The 21,082-nt window shown below is 25.3% G+C and overlaps 2 protein-coding genes across 8 annotated transcripts in view; one reads left to right on the top strand and one right to left on the bottom strand.

Annotated features, from left to right (window-relative positions):
* Positions 1-497: 497 nt before the first annotated feature.
* Positions 498-21,082, top strand: part of LOC126901739 (uncharacterized) — a 146,414-nt gene continuing 125,829 nt past the window's right edge. For 2 of the 6 annotated variants that reach the window (XM_050678476.1, XM_050678474.1), the window contains exon 1: positions 501-677. In XM_050678476.1, the coding sequence (XP_050534433.1) occupies positions 585-677 (93 nt within the window). In that variant the 5' untranslated portion in view covers positions 501-584. Of the gene's footprint in view, positions 678-816; positions 847-21,082 lie in introns of all 6 variants that reach the window. The other 4 variants (XM_050678472.1, XM_050678467.1, XM_050678465.1 and 1 more) reach the window with 4 other exon arrangements.
* On the bottom strand, positions 14,453-17,461 carry LOC126901727 (uncharacterized). 2 transcript variants are annotated; one of them, XM_050678442.1, is made up of 4 exons: positions 17,320-17,461; positions 15,263-15,942; positions 14,843-14,964; positions 14,453-14,776 (listed from the first exon to the last, which is right to left on the bottom strand). In XM_050678442.1, exons 1-4 carry the CDS (start codon positions 17,399-17,401, stop codon positions 14,686-14,688), a joined length of 975 nt encoding a protein of 324 aa, XP_050534399.1. In that variant the 5' UTR covers positions 17,402-17,461; the 3' UTR covers positions 14,453-14,685. The 2 variants fall into 2 exon arrangements, with proteins under 2 accessions (XP_050534399.1, XP_050534400.1); XM_050678443.1 differs by lacking the exon at positions 17,320-17,461 and adding an exon at positions 17,100-17,131.

The raw sequence follows: 21,082 nt of genomic DNA on the forward strand, positions 1-21,082 counted from the left end.
AGTTATGATGGGGTTTGCCCAGACTATTAAAATAGACGTTGAATATATTGATTTATTATATTATTTCTTTTATCTATTAAATATTTAATAATACTCAGTATTAAAAAATGTGTTTTTGACTTAATAATAGCCCTATATTCTATAATCTATTACTATTATGATAAAATGTAAATAAAAACTAATATCAAAAAAAAACATTTTAATGATAAATTATTAACTAAAAATATTAAATTAATAACTGCAAATTTTTTTAAGTTCGATATTTTTCTACTACATTTTATTTAATTTGGGAATGAGTAAATAACTTCTACCTTCGTTAATCCATGAATAATTATTTTTAATGTACAACATATTTTTAAATGTCAATTAAATTTGATTAATACATTTTTTTTTTTTGAAATGCTAACAATTTAAATACATTTTTGCGAATCATATTTTATTTTATTCAAAATAGACTAAATTTTTCTATATAAACGAAATTAATTTAGTAATAAAAACTATATTTCATGTTTATTCGATATAATTGATATCATATTGTCAGTGCTTGACTTTCATTATTGTTGTTTTTATAATCATCATTAAAAATGCGTTTCTACATTTGTTTTGGAATTTTACTTTGTTTTATTTGTATAATTACCGGAATGCCAAGCTCAGGTGGATCAACTTCTAACAATCAGGTAAAATGAGTATTCTTAAAAATTATGAATAAAAAAAATGATAATAATTATTTTACACGATTATTATTTTTTTAATTTTTAAAATATTTTGCAACTTATGATAGTAGTTGTAATAACAGATGAAATAAATGTTTTGTAGGGTGATTCTAGTGGAGTCAATAACAATGAGGTAAATCAAGTATTTATAATTATTATTAATTTTTTATATACTTATTATAATGTTTAATGGCTTTAGTACCTATACAGAATAATTCATTTTAACACTTGACACTCAATTGCTCTTAAAATAATTATTAAGTTTAAAATATTATATATTTCATGATTTATCAGTTATTAATTATTTTTAAGATCATCCCTTATAACTTATAGGTACTTCAACTAAATTTTTTGAAGTGGTAACATACATATTTAACTCGCTTATTACATAAAAAAGGAACTTAAATAAAGTTTTTTGTAACTTAAATTGCACAAATTGCAAATTAATATATTTTGGAGTACAGGTACAATAGATTTATTGACTAATTAAATATGTATGTTTCCAAATAAAATATCAGTTTTAACATTTTTAGGGAATGATGCTACACAATAAATAATCATTGATAATCTGTTTATAAAATATAATAAACTTGGATCATTTAATTTTTATGGCTTTGGGTATGATTCAAATTCATATCAAAATTTCCCCACATTGATTCTTTTAATATTAACTTTTCGATTTGTCTTAATATAATAATTGTGTTAATAAATGCTCTTTGATAACTTTTATTTTCATATACTCCTCGATTTCATTAATTATCAAATATGTTTTTAATTTATCCCTTAAACGTTATAAACCATTTGTTTTTGTTGAATTCGTGACTGAACACTTATCACAACATACTACAAACAGTTGTAAAATATAACAAATGTCGTTATAACCCAACTGCATGAGTAGCCTACGCTGAATAAACAAGTAATATTATTTGCGTTACGTCGTGTAGCTGAATCTGTGAATATTGCGTAAATAGCCTTTAACATGTGGTGGAATGCACAGAGTACCGACAACACTTAACAATAGGGTAACCCAACCAAACCCCACGGTGTAACGATACTAATGCATAACCACTTATTTCTGGTTATATGAATTAGGGTTATATCGCAGTTGCGCGCAAGTACTCGTGCAGTTAGTTTTTGCTTAGAATTGTTCTAAATGTTAATCTTATTGACTCATCAATATTATTGTGTTATTTATAAAGTTGTCTATTGCAGATAAATTTATTCTATGCAACAAAAAAAAAACTTACTTATTGCCTCTCTTATATTACGTTCTTAGTAATTATTTATGTTTCCAAATAGTTTTAGGGTTTTATTGAAGTTATAATGTGTCAATAAATGTTCGCCATCAAAGGCGCAAATAGCCTTAATTTTTTGGGGGGACTTAAGTCTTTTCCATAATTTCAGTAAAAACATTACCCCCCCATATCCACCCAGTTCACAACTATAATTGTTAATATACAAATACAAAATATTAAATTTTAATATATATATATATATATTATTATTTTAATAAAATACGTCTTTCTTTTTCGGCAAATTCATTTACAATATCTTCTACATTTATATTATTGGATAAATATCTTTCAATGTGTAAAAGTGATAGACTTGAAAATCGAGTTTGTTCCATAGTTGTCCTCAACCACGTTTTCACTCTTCTCATGGCACTAAAAGATCGTTCGCAAGTTGCTGAACTTATTGGTATTGTTATTGCGAGTTGCAGGTATTTGAATAGATTAGGATATACTGATGGAGTAATGAGGTTCAACCATATCTGTTAAATCAAAGTTTGCATTTTTTTTAAAAGGCAAGATTTAACTATCTCTGCTTCTAATGATTTTAGTCAAATATTGAGAGTAAACATTTATGTTGTACATTATATGCATATATATTTTATAATTAATCAGCAAGTACCTATTACTACTTAAGGTATTTAATGCATTTTCTACAACCTGGTTCAGCTAATTCAGGTTTATGTTTGTTATCTTTAAAACTTGCAGTAAGTGTTAAGTTAACATCAATATGCATTGAGTTAGATTCATTTTTTTCTTCAACTGGACTACTCTTGTTACCAGTTTTACCTCTTTTTTTTGTTTTATTAAAAATGTCAAAAAATTTTCTCATGGTTATTGAATAAAAATAAAAAAAAACACTATACTTGCAATAGTAAACTTAAAAAAAAATCACTTAACTTAAATATAATATGTTCATACATGAAAATAAATAAAATTGAGCATACAGCTTACAACGTTCAACAATTCTGAATGAAGATTAAAATAAACTAAAAATAACCTAAATATTAAATTCTTTAATTTTGTAAATTTGTAATGTGCACAACAATGAAAATTGGCGCGTAAAATGATAACAGCTTGTGACCGCTGGAGTAATCATGAGCGAGCGTGTTCTACGTCGGTATCAGTGTACCACCTATTATTTATCAAGTTTGGTAAAGACATATTATCCACGATAAGTGATATAACAATCTTTTCTTATTGTCTTGGGTTCTTGCATAATATTGAATTTATTGTACACCAAAAAAAATGTTGTAATTGGATTAATTTATAAAATGTATTAGTTATTAATGCTTAGTACTCAATACTAACTTTTGAACTAGGGGACTTTGAATAATATTGAGGGGACTTAGCCCCCCCAAGCCCCCCCTATTTGCGCCAATGTTCGCCATAGAGATTTATTTTAATTCAGTAATCCATACTTCTACTACTAGAAAATACAATTAGACATAATTAATTATCTAATATAACATGATTGTGTTGTAAATTAATAATATCTAATTTTTTAAAACATATATATATCACGCACAAATTAATTGCGGTCTAAAATACAAACACAAGTTATTCGGTAAATTCTTCATTTGAAAATGATAAAATAAATACCGACATAGTCCTGCTTTGCTTCGCGTTGCACGAAGCCCCTCGACACGTGCCACCTTTATATGCCGTCGCCATACTACGTGTATGTGGTAGTTTTACTGACTGACTGCTCCGCGTGTCATATGCAACGGTACAAAGTACAGCAAGTTCCGCACATCTTCGTGACTCCGCTAGATTCGGATCTAACATACATAACGTCAACGTATCTTTTAGATCTTTTTTACAATGTTATTCTTTATTCAATGCTGTGCAATATTATTTGGAATTATGGGCATATCTATGGCTTATTGCGAATAAACGGCTCTACGCTGATTTTGAATAATGGTGTCATCTACATTATTCAATTCTTCCTAACAAATCACAAGTACTTCCAGTATTTCGTCTTATAAAAATATTCTTACAAGTCCAAAATATGAGGTAAAACTGTCATAATTTAACATTTTCAACTTTGAGCGTTTGAACCGCAGTGGCATTGTAATAGTGTGACAGTATGCTTAATATATTTTGCAAATAAAAACTGACTCCCACTGTTCTAAAATTCATTTTTATATTTTTACTTTATACATATTTATTAGTTTACTTTAATAATTGCCAAAAACTAAATTATAACTTAGCACTGATATTTTTTTAGGACCCGTATCCCATATCAACTCATTATTCAAACTACATGAGAAATGCGATATACGAAATGGTTAATAATAACAAAAATACTATTGGAGTTTTTTTGGAACGAATAAAACATTCACCTAAAATTACTGAAGAAATAAGAAAAAGTTTAGATAATATAATTGAGAGCATAATTAATTCAGGTATTTGAAATTTATTTTTTTTATCTTACGTATACAGAATGATTTCTTTAAAACAACCTATTTAATAACTCAAAGAATGAAAATAATTTAAATATTTTATTTATTTTTTAATTAATTTTAGTTACATATTATTCATTAAGCTATGAAATACTTTTTAAGTTCATACCTTATGTTTTGTATGGATGTCAAATTTGTTTTTTCAAAGGGGAACATAAATTTTAATTAAATAAAATGTTTGAGATTTTTAATTTTAATAATAAATAATATTAAAACTATTTTTGCTACTAATTTATTTATTATTAAAACTATTTCATTATAAAACATAATTAAAAAAAAAAAACTATTTACTCAGGTAATAAGTTATTGACTCGTAATTGGTAATATAATTTTTTTACTATTAAGAATTTAACATTTACTATAAACATACAAATTTTCCATTTCAGATATTTTAAGATTCAACAGCTAATTTAAATTTACATCAGAAAAAGAAAATATAAAGAGCTTTTGTAATTTGGTATTTTTGAAAAATATTGTAAAATAATAACTTTGTTTCTTTAGTTTTATTAGGATATTTAATTTTAATTGAGTTTGTTATAAAAATTGGCGAGTTTATATTATGCTATAAATATTATTATAGGTAATTTTGCAATATTTATTTCTCTAATTGATTAATAATTAAAAAACCAAATTACAATAACTCTTAATAAGAAACGCTTCGATGCAAATCTGTAGATAGTATTTAATTTTAAGAAATTGGTCGATTATTTCAAAAGCAAGGTTTGACACTTTTATATATATCTTAAATTAAAGTTAATGTAATATACTTTATTATGGTAAATAGAAATTTCGGACTTTATTTTATCTTCACGGTGAAAATGGCTACGAAGTGCTATTATTGTGTGAAAATTCTCAATTTTATTTTTTACATTTTTAACTTTATAATGCTATAACTTATTGAAAAGTGTATTGATCAATATAATTTTTTTATGGGAAATACTATTTTTTAATAATCCCTTTTTTATTCGACATACTTTATCTTAATTAAGATACTAATAATGAACTAGCAGATCATGTAGCTTTTGGAATAATCCACCAATTTTTTAAAATTAAACACTATCTAAAGATTTGCATCGAAGCGTTTTTTTTTTATAGTGATTTTAATCACTGTCAGATATCATTATACTTGATCCATCTATGCCACGTCACCACTATGCCGCGACCCCCCTGTGCTGGGGGTTTTTTTTTTTAATCGTTTAAAGTTGATTTCTGTGAATGTTTATAATAAAAAAAAAATTATTTATTTTCCCATATCTTTTAGTTTATTTGGCAAGTTTGAAATTGACATCATTAAATATAAAATTTTATGAGATTTAAAAAAATTGTATCGTTAAGATTAATATGCAGTTAGGAAATTTTATAAATACTATTTATAGTAAATTTATCATAATAGCTTAATATTTTTTTGCTTTTTTTCCATAATAAGATAAATTGAATAGAAGTAATAGTAATCATTTCCTGATAACTTTAGGTGTTTAAAAGGATTCTGCAATTGAAATATTCAGAACTTAATTAATTTTAATTATTTACTTTAACTAAATGAACCAATCAAAACAAAGTTGTTAAAAATATTTACTTAATTGAGCGTATTATAGAATTTGATTATAATTGTAAAAATCCATTGTTAATTCAGAAGAAACTCATTTTTTTAGAAATGATTTATATAGCAACATGTTACCAACAAATTTTGAATATTATAGTCTAGTAGTAACACACACAACTAGAGTAGAAAAATTATTAAATTACAAAGTAAAATGAAACCTATTATATAAAATCATCATATCAAACTTGATTCGTCAACAAATATTTTGATAACATTAGAAATGAATGATTTTAATTGTCTGTATGGAGAACATGGGATAAGTAACTGTTTCATTAGAAATTAGAATTTTTTCCAATTTTTGAGGGTAATATCTTCAACTAGATACGAATTGAAGTCATTTAACGTGTCGTTGAAAAAAGTAGGTCAAGTTAGAGCAGAGAAAATAAATGATAGTCATAAAAAAATATCTTCTCAGCTTTACATCAATGCTAAAACTTAAAATATAGTAAAATAATTTTAATATTAATAAAAAATTTCTTCTCGCGAATGGCAACTACAGTGATGGGATCCTTGATCTTTATTGAAGTTATTGAATCTAAATGAGATAAAAATTGAATGAGTTGAAAATTTATTCTAACTTAACAAGAATTAAGAAAAAATGCAAAAAATTCATTGCCATACGCGGGTTGGAACCTCTACCCCAAGCGTGTAAAAGGAAAGTTTTACCAACTCGGCAACCGTATGTTGTTAAAAGTGTCAGACTTTCCGGAACACTTTCAAAATTTAAGTTGAAAAAGTCAATTTTTTGTGAAAAAGTTGTCATTTTAAATCCCCCCCCTGTGGGCAGGTAAAAAGTCAAATTTATAAAAAAAATATACCAAATGATAGGTAATGACATGATGCATCTATAAAAAAAAGAATTATATTGATATGTTTATTTTTAAAAAAGTTACGGCAGTTTATAGTAAAAAAAATTGAAAAAATTTCGAAAATTAGCCATTTTTAAATTTGTAATTTTTTTGGAGGTTTCCCCCATTTACGGGGAACGAGGGAAATTTTTTCAATTAAGGGTAATGTCTTCGACTAGATATGATTTGTGATCTTTTGACGTATCATTGAAAGAAATCGGTTCGGTGAGAGCTGAGAAAAAGTGGTAACAGACACAAAAAAAAAAAAAAACATATATTAGTAAAACCAATACCTTCTCAGCTTCGCATCGAAGCTAATATCTAACCTGGCCTAGTTGATAAAAAGGAATGTTTCATCGCACGAGGTCTAGGGTACATACGAAATTTTTCTTATGACTTTCTCTTTGGTTGTGTTAGTTTCCGATGCAAGCCTGCAATATAACCTGCCCCGTCCATCATTAGCGTAGCCAGAACAATCTTTGACTCTCTCACATGTAAAAAAGATCTCCTTCTGTACTATGTTAAGTTTAGTAATTAAAGTATGTAAAATTGATCATTTTTTAACAACCCGATCTCAGTATATTGTATATTGATTTAACAATGATAGACATATACACATATAACAGCGTATAACACAGTATATCCTATAGCAGATAAATTATTTATTTTATTCAATTAATGTTCAATTAATAATAGGTTAATAAATATTTATTGATAATGAAGTGCTGAGTAAGCAAAGAAACAGATTTATATTGTTCTCGTTGTTTGTAACAATTTTTAATTTTGTATATTACAACAATAAATCTTATTAAAAACCAAAAGCTTTTTATAAAAAGTGCAAAACAGCATGACAATAATCCAATAAAAACAGGTTATATTAAGTGGTCGAACAATAACTCATTCAATTTTATCGTTCTAACAATGTATTTAAATAATATAATAAAGGTATATTATAATTATACTGTATATTAACCATTATATTATAATCCAACAACTGTTACATGCAAAACATCTAGTTTTTAAATAATTTTTGAACACAAAAACTCTACTTCTAAAATAACTAATTTTTAATTTATGTCTATATAGAACTGTTAAATATTTTTATAACGTTAAATGAATATACACTTTAATTACTTTTTATAGAAGTTTATGAAAAATTAATTATTTATATAATATCCAAAAAAGTCATTTTTATAAAAAATACCTAATCTTAAAACTTAAAATTTTTTGCACTGAATATTTTATTATATTTATCCGATGTTCAGTAATTTAGTGTAAGAGTTACAGTGTACAGAGAGATCTATATATTATGTAAATCATTTAATCACTCACAAATAAATCTAATATTGTAAACAAATTATTATTATTATAATTTTATAGTTGGATAATAATCTAACTCATAACAGAATAAAATAATTAAAATTAAAAATTATTTTAATACAATTCCATAATAAATGAAAAGAAAAACTCGTTAGTTTCTAAATGAGTCGTCCAGTTATAATATGTTATATTTTATTAATGACTAAAATAATTTTTTTTCTTCGTCAATTAATTAATAACTAGAAAAAACACACAGATACAAGTCCCACTTTAACGGGATGACAAAAATATTAGATTTTAATTTTATAGATTTTTGGAGAGTTAAAAATAATGTTACTATATGATCTATTTTTATTCTGCGATTTAGATTATTATTCTATATTGATATTATTTTGTTGGTATTTTCTTAGATAATAAAACGGACGCAATAAATGAATATACTGAGATAATACGGAATATGACAAAAAATGACGAAGAAAAGTTAGAAAAAGAATTACGTGCAGGTGATCTAAATAACAATTACACAATTACACAAAATTATGCAAAAAAAACTCTTTTGAAAAGTCCATTCTTTATAAATCCTAATGATTCTGATCCTATCTGTGAATTTTTAATCAAAAAAAATTTAAATAGCGAACATCAAGTTCTTTACAAAGGTAATTATCATTACTTTTTTTGATATCTATAAAAATATTTAAAACATTTTTTAACAATTAAAATGGTCGTGTTTCATATTTTTGCCTATACAATTTGTTCATTATTTTAAATAATTAAAAAAAAAGACTATTTGCTGAAAATTTATAATCTGTAATTAAAATTATTTTGATTTTTAATAAAAAAAGGTTTTTATTAACTATAATAGTCATTTATATGATAGTATTTTAAAATGATATATAATAAGTAACATAATAATAGTTTGAATTTTTTCATTATTTGATTAAATATGAAAGAAATTTTTACATTAATTACTCAAATTCTTTTGTTAATCATAATTGAATTTTATAAGTTGTCTCTGGTTATATAATTTGAAGTCTATGATATTAAATTGTTAGACATTTTTAAAAAAAATGTTATTAAGGACTGTAGTAACTTTATAGGTAATTATTTGTGCATACTTTTAAGCGTGTAGGGATGAATCATTTTGGGTAAGTTGGTGGACCAAGTGTAAGTTCATTACTCTTATATAACTTATAAATGAGTTATGAAAATATCGGACTAAAAACCGTAACATGGCGTTACGGACAATTATTATTTTTTCGGTTACAATTAATCTTAATAATATACTTTACTTTTATCAAACATTTTATAAATATTCAATAATTGTTGCATATTAACAATTATTACTGACATTTTTGTGTTAGATAAATTAATTACTGGTTAGTTACACTTCAAGCTATTGTTTTGTAAAGCTATTATTCTTTATTGTACCTTAGGTATACTAAGGATATATATTCGAAATGTTTTACTCCTCAAAATATCAGCTTAACCCTTTGATCAGGGAAACTTGATGAAATTGGAATTTTTTTAAGTAAAAAATGTATTTAATAATATAATTGTTTTCAATGTGGTACTTTAAATTTATATGTTACAATCCAAAAATATAAAAAATATTGTTTTAACTTTTAAAGAATTCTAATGGGAATATTTAAAACTTATATTCGCCGACTTACCCGGGTAACTTCTGTAATTTTTGGGGAAGAATATCAACTATTTGTATAACAATAATAAATTTACAATCTTATTTCGTTTTAGATCTGCTTAAAAACTTTGGCAGAAATATACAAGAATATGAAAACATTTATGATGTTGAATACTATGAAGACGTTTAAGATGATTAAAATTATACATAAATACTAATAAATATTGGAAATTGCTTCTATTCAAAGTTTATAAAATTATAGTAAATCTTCATTAGAAATTTTTGTTCTATCATATATTTATTCATAAATGTTTAAATTGTTATAAATAAATTGATGTTAAATTTATAATATTCAGAGAAAATATGTATCATATGTATCATATTTATATATTTTATTATTAAATTTCTATGTCTAGGTGGCCATAAAAATTAATAATCAAAAATATTATATTTGTTATCAACAACAATACTAAATAAAATATATATTTTACAAAACAGGCAATATAAAATTGTTAATTCTATACTTAATTAATCTTTAGCATGATTTTATTGTCAAAACATTTGTGGTATGTATTAATATACTATATCTACATCGATGATAACTTTTTTGCCTACAATTTAAAATGTTTTATTCATGATACCAAATTTGATTTTTGATTCCAAAATCAAAAAAATCATAATTTTGAGTTGTTAATTTTCGATAGGTGATACGTGTTACATTTATTAAAATATAATTGTTTTAATAATTCTCTTAGATATTTATCTTTGTAATTTTTCTGATTCAAATTCCATTATACATTTTTATGAAGAAATTATTATTTAACCTAAAAATGGGTATAGTATAAATCACCATATTTATAATTTCATAATTGAAAAATTAAAAACCCATCACAACGAGGTCGTGACATAGTGCTGTCATAGCATTGTTGGGTCCAGTATAGATGATATCTGACAGTGAATAAAATCAATATCATGATAAACGCTTCGATATATATCTATAGATAGTTTTTAATTTTATAAAAATTAGTGAATTATTCCAAAAGCTACATGATTTCCTATTTCTTTATTTGTATCCTGATTATAAGTTTTATGATTTATAAATGAAATATATGAATAATTATTTATATATATATATTAAGCTGGTCCTTATTTGACCAACATTAAAAAATCGAATGGAAGAACACCACATTTTGTTTTAAGTAGTAAATAAAAATTTTTCGTAAAATTTGAATATTCTAGAGCAACGATTTCACACGCCTCAAAGGACTTTGAAAAATGACGAGAAAAGGTAGAACTTATACAATCAATTTTTTAGGAAAACATATCAGCAAAATAAAAGGTTCTTACATATATTTACGTAACATTGACCGCTAAGCATAGAAATTAAAAATACTACTTAAACATTTTTTTTTTCATTTTTTTTTTCATTTTTTGGCAATATCTCTCTAAATATTGAGAACACAACAAAAGCTAAAGACATAAAATATATTAAAAAATACATAAATAAAAAAAAATGTTATTATAATTTTTTCTATAATACTGAAATTTAAGAGTTTAAAGTAAGAAAATCACTTAATTTTTTAAAAAAACCAAAAATTATTTCACTGATGCATGTTTTTCTAAGTAGTTTTTAATTTGTTACTCAAAATAATTTATAAATAAATTATCTTCAAATGCTGCTTTAAAAAAAATATTAATGAACAATTTTGGAAACTGAAACATAATTTTTCTAGTGAATTGGATTTGAACCTAATTTACTTTAACATCATGACGAGAGCTTTCCCTCTGCGTTACCTGGTAATCGAGGATACCTAGTGAAATTTTAGTATCTTAATTTGTTTATACACTAAAAGGTCATTAAAAGGCACGACATTTACTTGGAGGGAGTCCATCAAGTCGACACAACATGTCCTGGCGACAGTTCTCAAAGGAGTTTCTTTTGGCGTTCTATAATAACAGCACCCAAGCAGAGATAGAGAACGATGGCTAAGCAACATCGGCGAATGACTGAGTTCATTATAAATAAACAACGGCTAGTGATGCGCACTCGCCCCAATTGTTTAGAGTAGTACATAGAACGGGTTAGTCAATGTTTTGCGCTACGAATATTACGGCAACGTAAACATGTGATGGCCGCGTTCATTAGACAACCTGCACGTAATCGCAAACGATCTCGACAGGCCCTTACGCACTGTTAGACTAAAAGCCAACATAAATCCGTACGTGCCACCTTCTGCGCCACAGGCCATCCGACAGCGGGCGGGCCTGCCTAACGCAGAACGTTGTACCGACCCTGCCGATTGTACTCCCACCGTGGAACTGGAGTTTAACAACGGGTTAGTGACGGCATTAGAGCGTTTATGCGATGGGTGTGTTTTTAATAACATAGGGACGCACAAAGCTTATCGAACTCGATATCGTTGTAAAAGACCCCACTCCCATCGCGTTAAAACCATACCCATACTCTCTGCAAAAACAAGAGACGATAGACAAAATGGAAGGCGAATATGGATAAACAGAAACTTATAGAACCATGTTCCAGAAGTACGACTTAATACAGAACCTGTAATGTGACGTACTACTGATCTTAGAATAAAGTTTTTAATATTAGACGGACGTGAAATGAATTGTAAGATTTTGGCTGTCAACCGCGTGTGTGGGTCCTTTGTGCGCAAATCCTTAAGAATGGGCTATTGCCGGCACTGTTACGCTTGTAAATCATGTAATGCCGTCACAAAACCGTTGTTATTTTTATGGCACAAGTTGTATTTTATGTGGGAATATTAATGAAATGTAACGGTAAATTAAAAAAATGATAAAATGTAACAATTATAATTATTACTATATAATTATATTCAAATATGATAATTAAAAAATAAACCATTGCAGATTAATAATATCCAACGAAATTATACCAATGAAAATAACCAAAAGCGATCGACTCAACAGATTTTTCATTTGAAAATAAAGCAGTAAAAAATAATTAGTATGAATATTTTTATAAAAATTTTTCAAAGTCAAAATTAGCGTTGAAATCGTCATAGTGATACGTATGATCGAGCGGTTGAACCACTGTGGTTTACACTGCGCGGTTCAACTGCCCTAATGTGACTGCACCCTAACGATGATTTCGCACTAAATATCATATGTTATTAAATGGCGACTTTGAAAAATCTTGTATATTTTAAGACATCGTTAATTTAACGAATACTATGATAGTATGAACATATAGTCTGTGGTATTTCTACGAGTTATATGTTTTATTGTTATGTTGATTTAATACCATGGTTCGTCTACATTAGAGTTACTATTTAATAGTCTTTGCTTAAAACAAATTTATACAATATATAATTTTATGAAATATATATGAGATTTATTTTTCCTATTTTTTAAATACTATATTAAGTTAATACTAATTCACCTGTAATATTTAAGTATATTTAGAGTAGAGGTGAATTAAAATAGCAACTTTTTTATGAAAATTAACTTTTGAAATTGTGTCCGGAAATACTGTGTCTTTTAAACATATATCAAATTAAAGCTCATGTCATGTACTATAAAATGAAAAAAACACGACGAGTTATCTTCTATGTGCAAATAGCTGCCGTAGTTAAAAACATGCTATTTTTGTGTTAAGATTCTGTGTTTTGTATTTTATTTTATTTTAAAATATCTTACAAGAGGAATACACTGAGTTTCTAAAATATTATATAACTTAATTGATACAGAATAAATTTCATATGACATAAAAAGTAAAACTTATTTACATTTTATATATTTTCCAATTCCTTAACCTACTTTTATCAATGATACGTAAAATTATTACAATTCGCATTTAGTTGAATATATTACCCTCAAAAATTGAAAACAAATCCCTTAGTTAAATAAAAAGAAGGTTAATAAGAAATTATTTATATTTAAATGATCTGTTACAATAAAAATGCAAAAAAAAACGAGCTTTCCTGATAAATATACTATAATTAGTAATTATAAAATTTGCTGACTGCGTATTAATCTTAACAATACCATTTTTTTTCTATATAATGATCTCAATTTTAAACTTGCAAGTTGAGCTATAAGTTATGGTAATAAATTCATTTTTTTTTTATTATGATTTTTCACTTTAAAGGACAAAAAAGAGTAAGTTAATAATGATTACTTTTAACATATTATACATCAAAATCAATGATCATTTGAAAACAATTAATTATAAATATTATAAAATATATAAAAAAAAAATTAAATATTATATTTTTGAATCTAAGAATTACTAATTTATAATAAATAAGGAAATAGTAGTAGATGTTATTTTGGTAATTATCCTCAAGTTTCTTATGGTTAAACAATATCTACAGATTTGCATCGAAGCTTTTCTTGTGATAGTGATTTTAATACGTCACCACTATGGCGCGACCCCATTGTGCTGAATTTTTTTTTTTAATTAATTAAAAAACTATTGCCAAAACATTGAAATACTAATTTCATATAAAGAAATTCATATTCCATTATTATCAAAAATATTTTTTTTTTTGTAATTATATCTTTAAACATACGTCTACTATTTATTATATTAAACAAATTAATCAAAAGAATTTTTATTTTATGACAATATATTGTTTATTGATTAACAATTACTTAAAAAATGATTCACAATATTTTTAAATCTTCATTTTTAACAATAAATTTAAGGACTTAGATATATTATAATGTATAGTAGGATTTTTTACTTAACACATTAAAATATGTGCAATATTAAATTTGAATAATAAATGAATAAATAGATTAATGAAATAGATTGTTCTAGTACCTTAAATGTAAGGATAGTAAAAATTTAATGAGTCAATATCTAATTGCATGCATTCCTCTGTATAATGACCATGCGTTAAGCAATAATAGCATCTATAGATAGAAAAAAATAACAAAATTTAATCTATTTTTTATACTGTTAAATCATTTAATAATTACCGTTGGCCATAAATATCTCCAACTATTTCAACATCTATGGCCCAATTCGGCTGTGAATCATTGACCACAAACTTTGCTTTTTGTGGAGATTTATAATATTTATAAGTACCAACAATATCTTTCTAAATAAAAAGACAATTTTAAAGGATTTTTGTATTTTTTTGAAATAAAAAATATATATTATCAACTTCATGTCTAAACCGCGAAACATAATTTTTGAGGAAAACAAAAATGCGCTATTTTTATATAGTTTAAAGTAAATTTTTTTATGTTTAATGCCTAATTACTACAAAAAAAATTTAAGATTATTTATTTTGGTATACGAATACTTAGTTTAATTAATTTATGTATTAAAAACTTGACTAGTTTTTTTAAAACGCAGGTTTTGTCATTTATATGACAATAAAATAATATGCCTACCTTATAGAATTTATAACATTTTCCATTTTTTGAAATTATTCTACCGGCTTCATTATTCATTCCAAAATAGCGTATAACACCTTCTTCGTGTTTACGCGTTTCCATGGACACTTCTTCATCAATAGGTGTTACTTCCAGTTCTGGCGAATCATTATTTGGGTGATCCTCTTCAGAAAAAATATAAGAAATGCAAAGGTCATTCATATCTTCAGGTAAATACATATTTTCCTCAGTAATCATATCTTCACCATTCTCTTGCTTAACTGCCAACAAATCTTCTATACAATCAATTTTGAGCTCTGGGGTACTATTATTTGAGTGATCCTGTTCAGTAAAAATATAGGAAATGCAAAGGTCATTCACATCATCGTGTAAATTCATATTTTCCTCAGTAATCATATCTTCACCATTCTCTTGCTTAACTGCCAACAAATCTTCTATACAATCAATTTTGAGCTCTGGGGCACTATTATTTGAGGGATCCTCCTCAGTTAAAGTATTGGAAATGCAAATGTCATTTGTATCTTCAGATAAATTAATATTTTCCACAACAATCATATCGTCACCATTTTCTTGTTTTACAATTGACACACTACCTACTGACACTCCATTTTCTACATCGATATCATTCATTTGTGTTGTGCTACATTCTATGTTTTTAACATATAGTTGTACATCACCTGACATAATTTCTAATTAATATTTCGAATTTCATTATTATTATAGTCTACACAATTATTACAAAATTATATATTTTTGATAATATGAACATAATATCTTACTAAAATTCCATTAAAAGTGAATTTTTTAAAAGTTAATTGTTACAATAGTGACACTACAGGGATATATTATTATATTTACTAAGCAACTAGACTTAAATAATGAAATCTAAGGCTAAATTTGACATAAGGTCAAAAATTTAATTGAGATTTGGTTATAATGATTTCAAATTAAAATATTACGTAGAACAGTGTTATTAATATTAATAGTTGTACTTAAAAAATTGAATTATGGTATGTCAATGTATTATTAATCACTTAAACTTGTATAATTTTTGTATATGAAAAATCATAACAAATACATTAAGTAATTGAAAAATTAAGGTAGTAATTAATTAAGTAATATTATATTTTTCAAAGTTTTCTTTTAGTAACATTCCTATAATAACTATATAAAATAAGTATCCTATAAGTCCTTTTTTAAGTTATTGTCCAAAAATATCAATATTACACTATTTGAGGGATGCTAAGAAGGAAGATAGGGGTTTTGACAACCCTTTTGAGAATAAATAACGTCTTATAGATACATTTTTATTTTTATTGGAGGTGTTAGCAAAATATTATTGATTGTTTATTCCTGCTTCAAAATAATCAAATAAGCGACATAGTTGGTCAGAGCTAACAGTACACAAGAATTTTCTGAGCATGAACTTTTAAGTTCATATTGAGTTCACATTACTATGACAGACAATGAGTGAAATAAAAGTTTTAACTATCTAGACGTCTTAACATTTGTTAAACCACATTTGTTTTGTCATTTATATCATTCTATTTAGTAGCAATTATTTTGTATGAAAAAATATTGATTTTATTTTATTTCAATTATTAACTTTAATAACGTGATGTATATGATTGAATTGAAAATGAATAAACTTCCAAGAGCCTCTAAAATTTATCACTGAATTTTAAAGTTATAAAATCTAAATATTTTGACTACAATACAACTCGCATACTAAAAGAATGTAATTTCATGATGACCTGACATCACAAAGTGTCATTTATAAAATTAACTTATGTAAAATATAGGTCAATGTATGAAATCAATGTTTTACACATACTAATGTTAGATACATCGTCTCATTAATGTAATCATCTACAAAAACATTAACCGATATTTACAATAGTAAATATAATATTCCACAGAAAATTGTTATATTCTTTCCAGCTTAATGTATTATTCATTCCATTATGCAATATAAAATTTTAAACTTTTTTGTATGTAATTTGGTATTATTCGTTAAAAAAATAGCTGAGCTATAATAAACTAAGATACTTTACCACTTGTATTTTGCTTTTTGTTCTCCGAAACACAGCACTTAAATAATGTTGCCAATCGACGAAAAAACCTCTTCACCTTCATTTTAATAATATTATTTACAATAAAATAAATGTATCAAATTATATTTTACAAAATTTTTAATGATTATCAGTAATTCAATACAAGCACAGAAAAATAGTTTTTTTTTAAACAAAATCAAACAACAAACTAATTTATATTTGATTGTAAACATTTGTGTATAAATATTAAGTATCACGTAGCAACTTAATTTACTATTCTTATGATCAAAATACACTTAAAAATTAATTTAAATATTATCAAAAAAACCATACAATTTTATTTTTTTTTACAACATTAGACAATAGCCAAATTATGATTGTTTAGGAGGTCATGTGAATTTTGATTTTAAATTATAGTCCTCGGTTTGTTATAAGATAAATATTTGGAAGTTATGCAATATTCAATTTTTTGAATACTTGAGCAATCCATAATACACTCTAATATAAATAATCAAATGAAAATATTATTGTACTTTTTCAAAGAACTCATAACTTATATATTTTATAATATTTCACACAATTGCTAAATAGTTTTAAATTTTTATCATTGTTCAGTACAAAAATATCCATAAGTGTTAATGGAGTGGTTGAGTCTTTAATTTCTGGAATAACCCAGAATAATTATACAAATTACACATACTATTTTATGTTTGAAATGGTAGTTTTAATATGACTTGTCTGAAAATTAAGGTGTCTTCTAGTTACACTAATTACCCATACATTTATTAAAATTAATAGTATTAAACTTAATTGAATCACAATAATTTGGCGCGCTAAACTTATCAAATTAACAACTATAATCTGCTAAATATTTATTGATGTATTATACTTCTTATTTTTTTAATTTGAGAAAAATATTTAATAGTTCGACATTTTTTAAAAAACATTTAAAAAAAAATTTTGATAACCAAATCTCTTTTAATGTTTTGTATTAAAGTTTCTATAAACAATTTCTTTTTTCAAATTTTAACATTTTCGGTATCAATTGTAAGTCTAACTCAGAAAAAAATTTTTTTTTTATTATAAACATTCACAGAAATCAACTTTAAACGATTAAAAAAAAAAACCCAGCACATGGGGGTCGCAGCACAGTGGTGACGTGGCATAGATGGATCAAGTATAATGATATCTGACAGTGATTAAAATCACTATAAAAAAAAAAACGCTTCGATGCAAATCTTTAGATAGTATTTAATTTTAAAAAATTGGTGTATTATACCAAAAGCTAAATGATCTCATAGTTCCATACACTTTTCAATAAGTTATAGCATTATAAAGTTAAAAATGTAAAATATAAGATCGAGAATTTTCAGACAATATTTTTGTATGAAAATTCAATTATTAAATAATGCAAATTGCTATTTGCATTCGGTAGCCATTTTCACCACGAAGACAAGTCCAGATGTAAAATGTTTTTTCCCATAATAAAGTACATTACATTAGCTTTAATTTAAGATAAAAGTTAAAATTTAAGATAAAAGTGTCAGACCTTCCGGAACATTTTCAAAAGTTAAGTTGAAAAAGTTAATTTTTTGTGAAAAAGTTGTCATTTTAAAACCCCCTTGTGGGCAGATAAAGGGTCAAATTTACAAAAAATATATATACCAAATGATAGGTAATGACATCAAGCATCTTTAAAAAAAAAACTATATTGATATGTTCATTTTTGAAAAAATTATGGCTGTTTTAAGTAAAAAAAATTGAAAAAATGTCGAATATTAGCATTTTTGAAATATGTAATTTTTTTGGAGATTTCCCCCATTTAAAAGAGGATCATTTTTTTAATTTTTGAGGTTTAGTTTTCGACTAGATACAATTTGTGATCTTTTAACGTATTGTTGAAAGAAATCAGTTCTGTAAGAGCTGAGAAAAAGTGATAACAGACACAAAAAAAGAACACATCATAGTAAAATTAATTCCTTCTCAGCCTCGCATCGAAGCTAAAAAAAAATCGAAATATAGATCTTCTTCTTGGTGAAAATGGCTACTGTATTAAAAATATTCTATTTATGAGTTAAAATTCTGTGTTTAGTGTTATATTTTATTTTAAAATATCGTACAAGGGGAATACACTGGGTATCTGCAATATTATATAATTTAATTAATATAGAATAAATTTCATAAGATTTAAAAAAACAGGGGTGTATTTAAAAGAGATTGGCCCCTCCTTGAACAAGCGCTATCAATATTTTTTTAGGCATCTTCTAATATATAAGGACCTAATGTCCTTTTTTTTCATCATTACTTTAATTTTATTAAAAAAAATTCTATAACATGTTTAACAAAGAAAAAAATATTAAATTTCCTCCTAAAATAATTTTTGAATAGGCCTAAAGGGAATACCTCATTAAGAGGCTTCAACCTTATACCCAATACATTTTACTATATTCTCTTTTTGAATTTTCCTGATTTTAATAATAACATTTTTAGATATAGTTTTCACTGATTCTGAAGTAATATTTTTTCTGAAAAACACTTATCGTGCCCGGCGTCGCCGGGTACTTCTACCGGAATCAGTGGCCTACTTATGATGATGGACCGAAGAGGCTTACGCGCCTTCGGCGCGTAAGGTTTGAAGAGCCATAGTTCTGGGGTGGAGACCCAGCTAGGCGGGACCTAGTATTATATAATTTAATTAATATAGAATAAATTTCATAAGATTTAAAAAGTTAATTTATTTACATTTTTTTGCTTTTTTAAGTCAAAAAAGTGACTTTAAAATTTGAATTAAATTTTCAATATTATCATTCGACGAGAGCGACAAACAGTTGTTAATGTTTTGCATTTTTTTTTTTTTTTTTAATTAGAAAAAAATGTTCAACACATTTGATTTTTATCTCATTCTGATTCATTAACTTCAATAAATATTAAGGATCCCATTAATGTAGTCCTACCTTGTGAAAAGAAATGTCTTACTCAAATTTATATTATTTTACTATGTTTTTTTTTTATGGTTACGATTAATTTTTCCAAACCTCATTTAACCTACTTTTTTCAACTATATGTCAAATGATTATAATTCGTATTTAGTTGAGGATATCACCCTCAAAAATTAAAAACAAATCCCTTAATCAAATAAAAAGTAGCTTAAGCAGATTTCTCCATACAAAAAAGTCTAGTGGTCAAATTTTTTTATATAAAAGGTATATATAAAAGTGTCAGTCTTCCCGAAACATTTTCAAATATTAAGTTGAAAAAGTTAATTTTTCGTAAAATAGTTACCATTTTGAAACCCTTCCTGTGGGNCGTAAAATAGTTACCATTTTGAAACCCTTCCTGTGGGCTGTTAAAGGGTCAAATGTTCACAAAAATATATAAAATGACAGTTAATATCTAAGGTATCTATAAAAGAATAATAATATTGATCTATACATTTCTCTAAAAGTTATATAAAATATAAATTATATAATATAAAATATAAAATCGATAATTTTTTCTACGATTTCGATGAAAAGGGAAATGGTCCGATTTAAAAAAAAAGTATGTCGAATGAAAGAAGTATATATAAAGTATTTATCATTAAAGAATAGAATTGATTCATGCGTTTTTTAAAAAAGTTATAGCAACATAATGTTAAAAAATGTAAAATATAATATCAAGAATTTTTTCAAAAAAATAGCATATTTTTGCATACGGTAGTCATTTTCACCATGAAGACAAGTCCAGAGGACAATTTTTTTTTTCAAATTAAAGTATATTACAT

This window comes from Daktulosphaira vitifoliae, unplaced genomic scaffold (genome assembly GCF_025091365.1).
Source record: "Daktulosphaira vitifoliae isolate Bord-2020 unplaced genomic scaffold, ASM2509136v1 Scaffold_3, whole genome shotgun sequence".
Classification (NCBI taxonomy): domain Eukaryota; kingdom Metazoa; phylum Arthropoda; class Insecta; order Hemiptera; family Phylloxeridae; genus Daktulosphaira; species Daktulosphaira vitifoliae.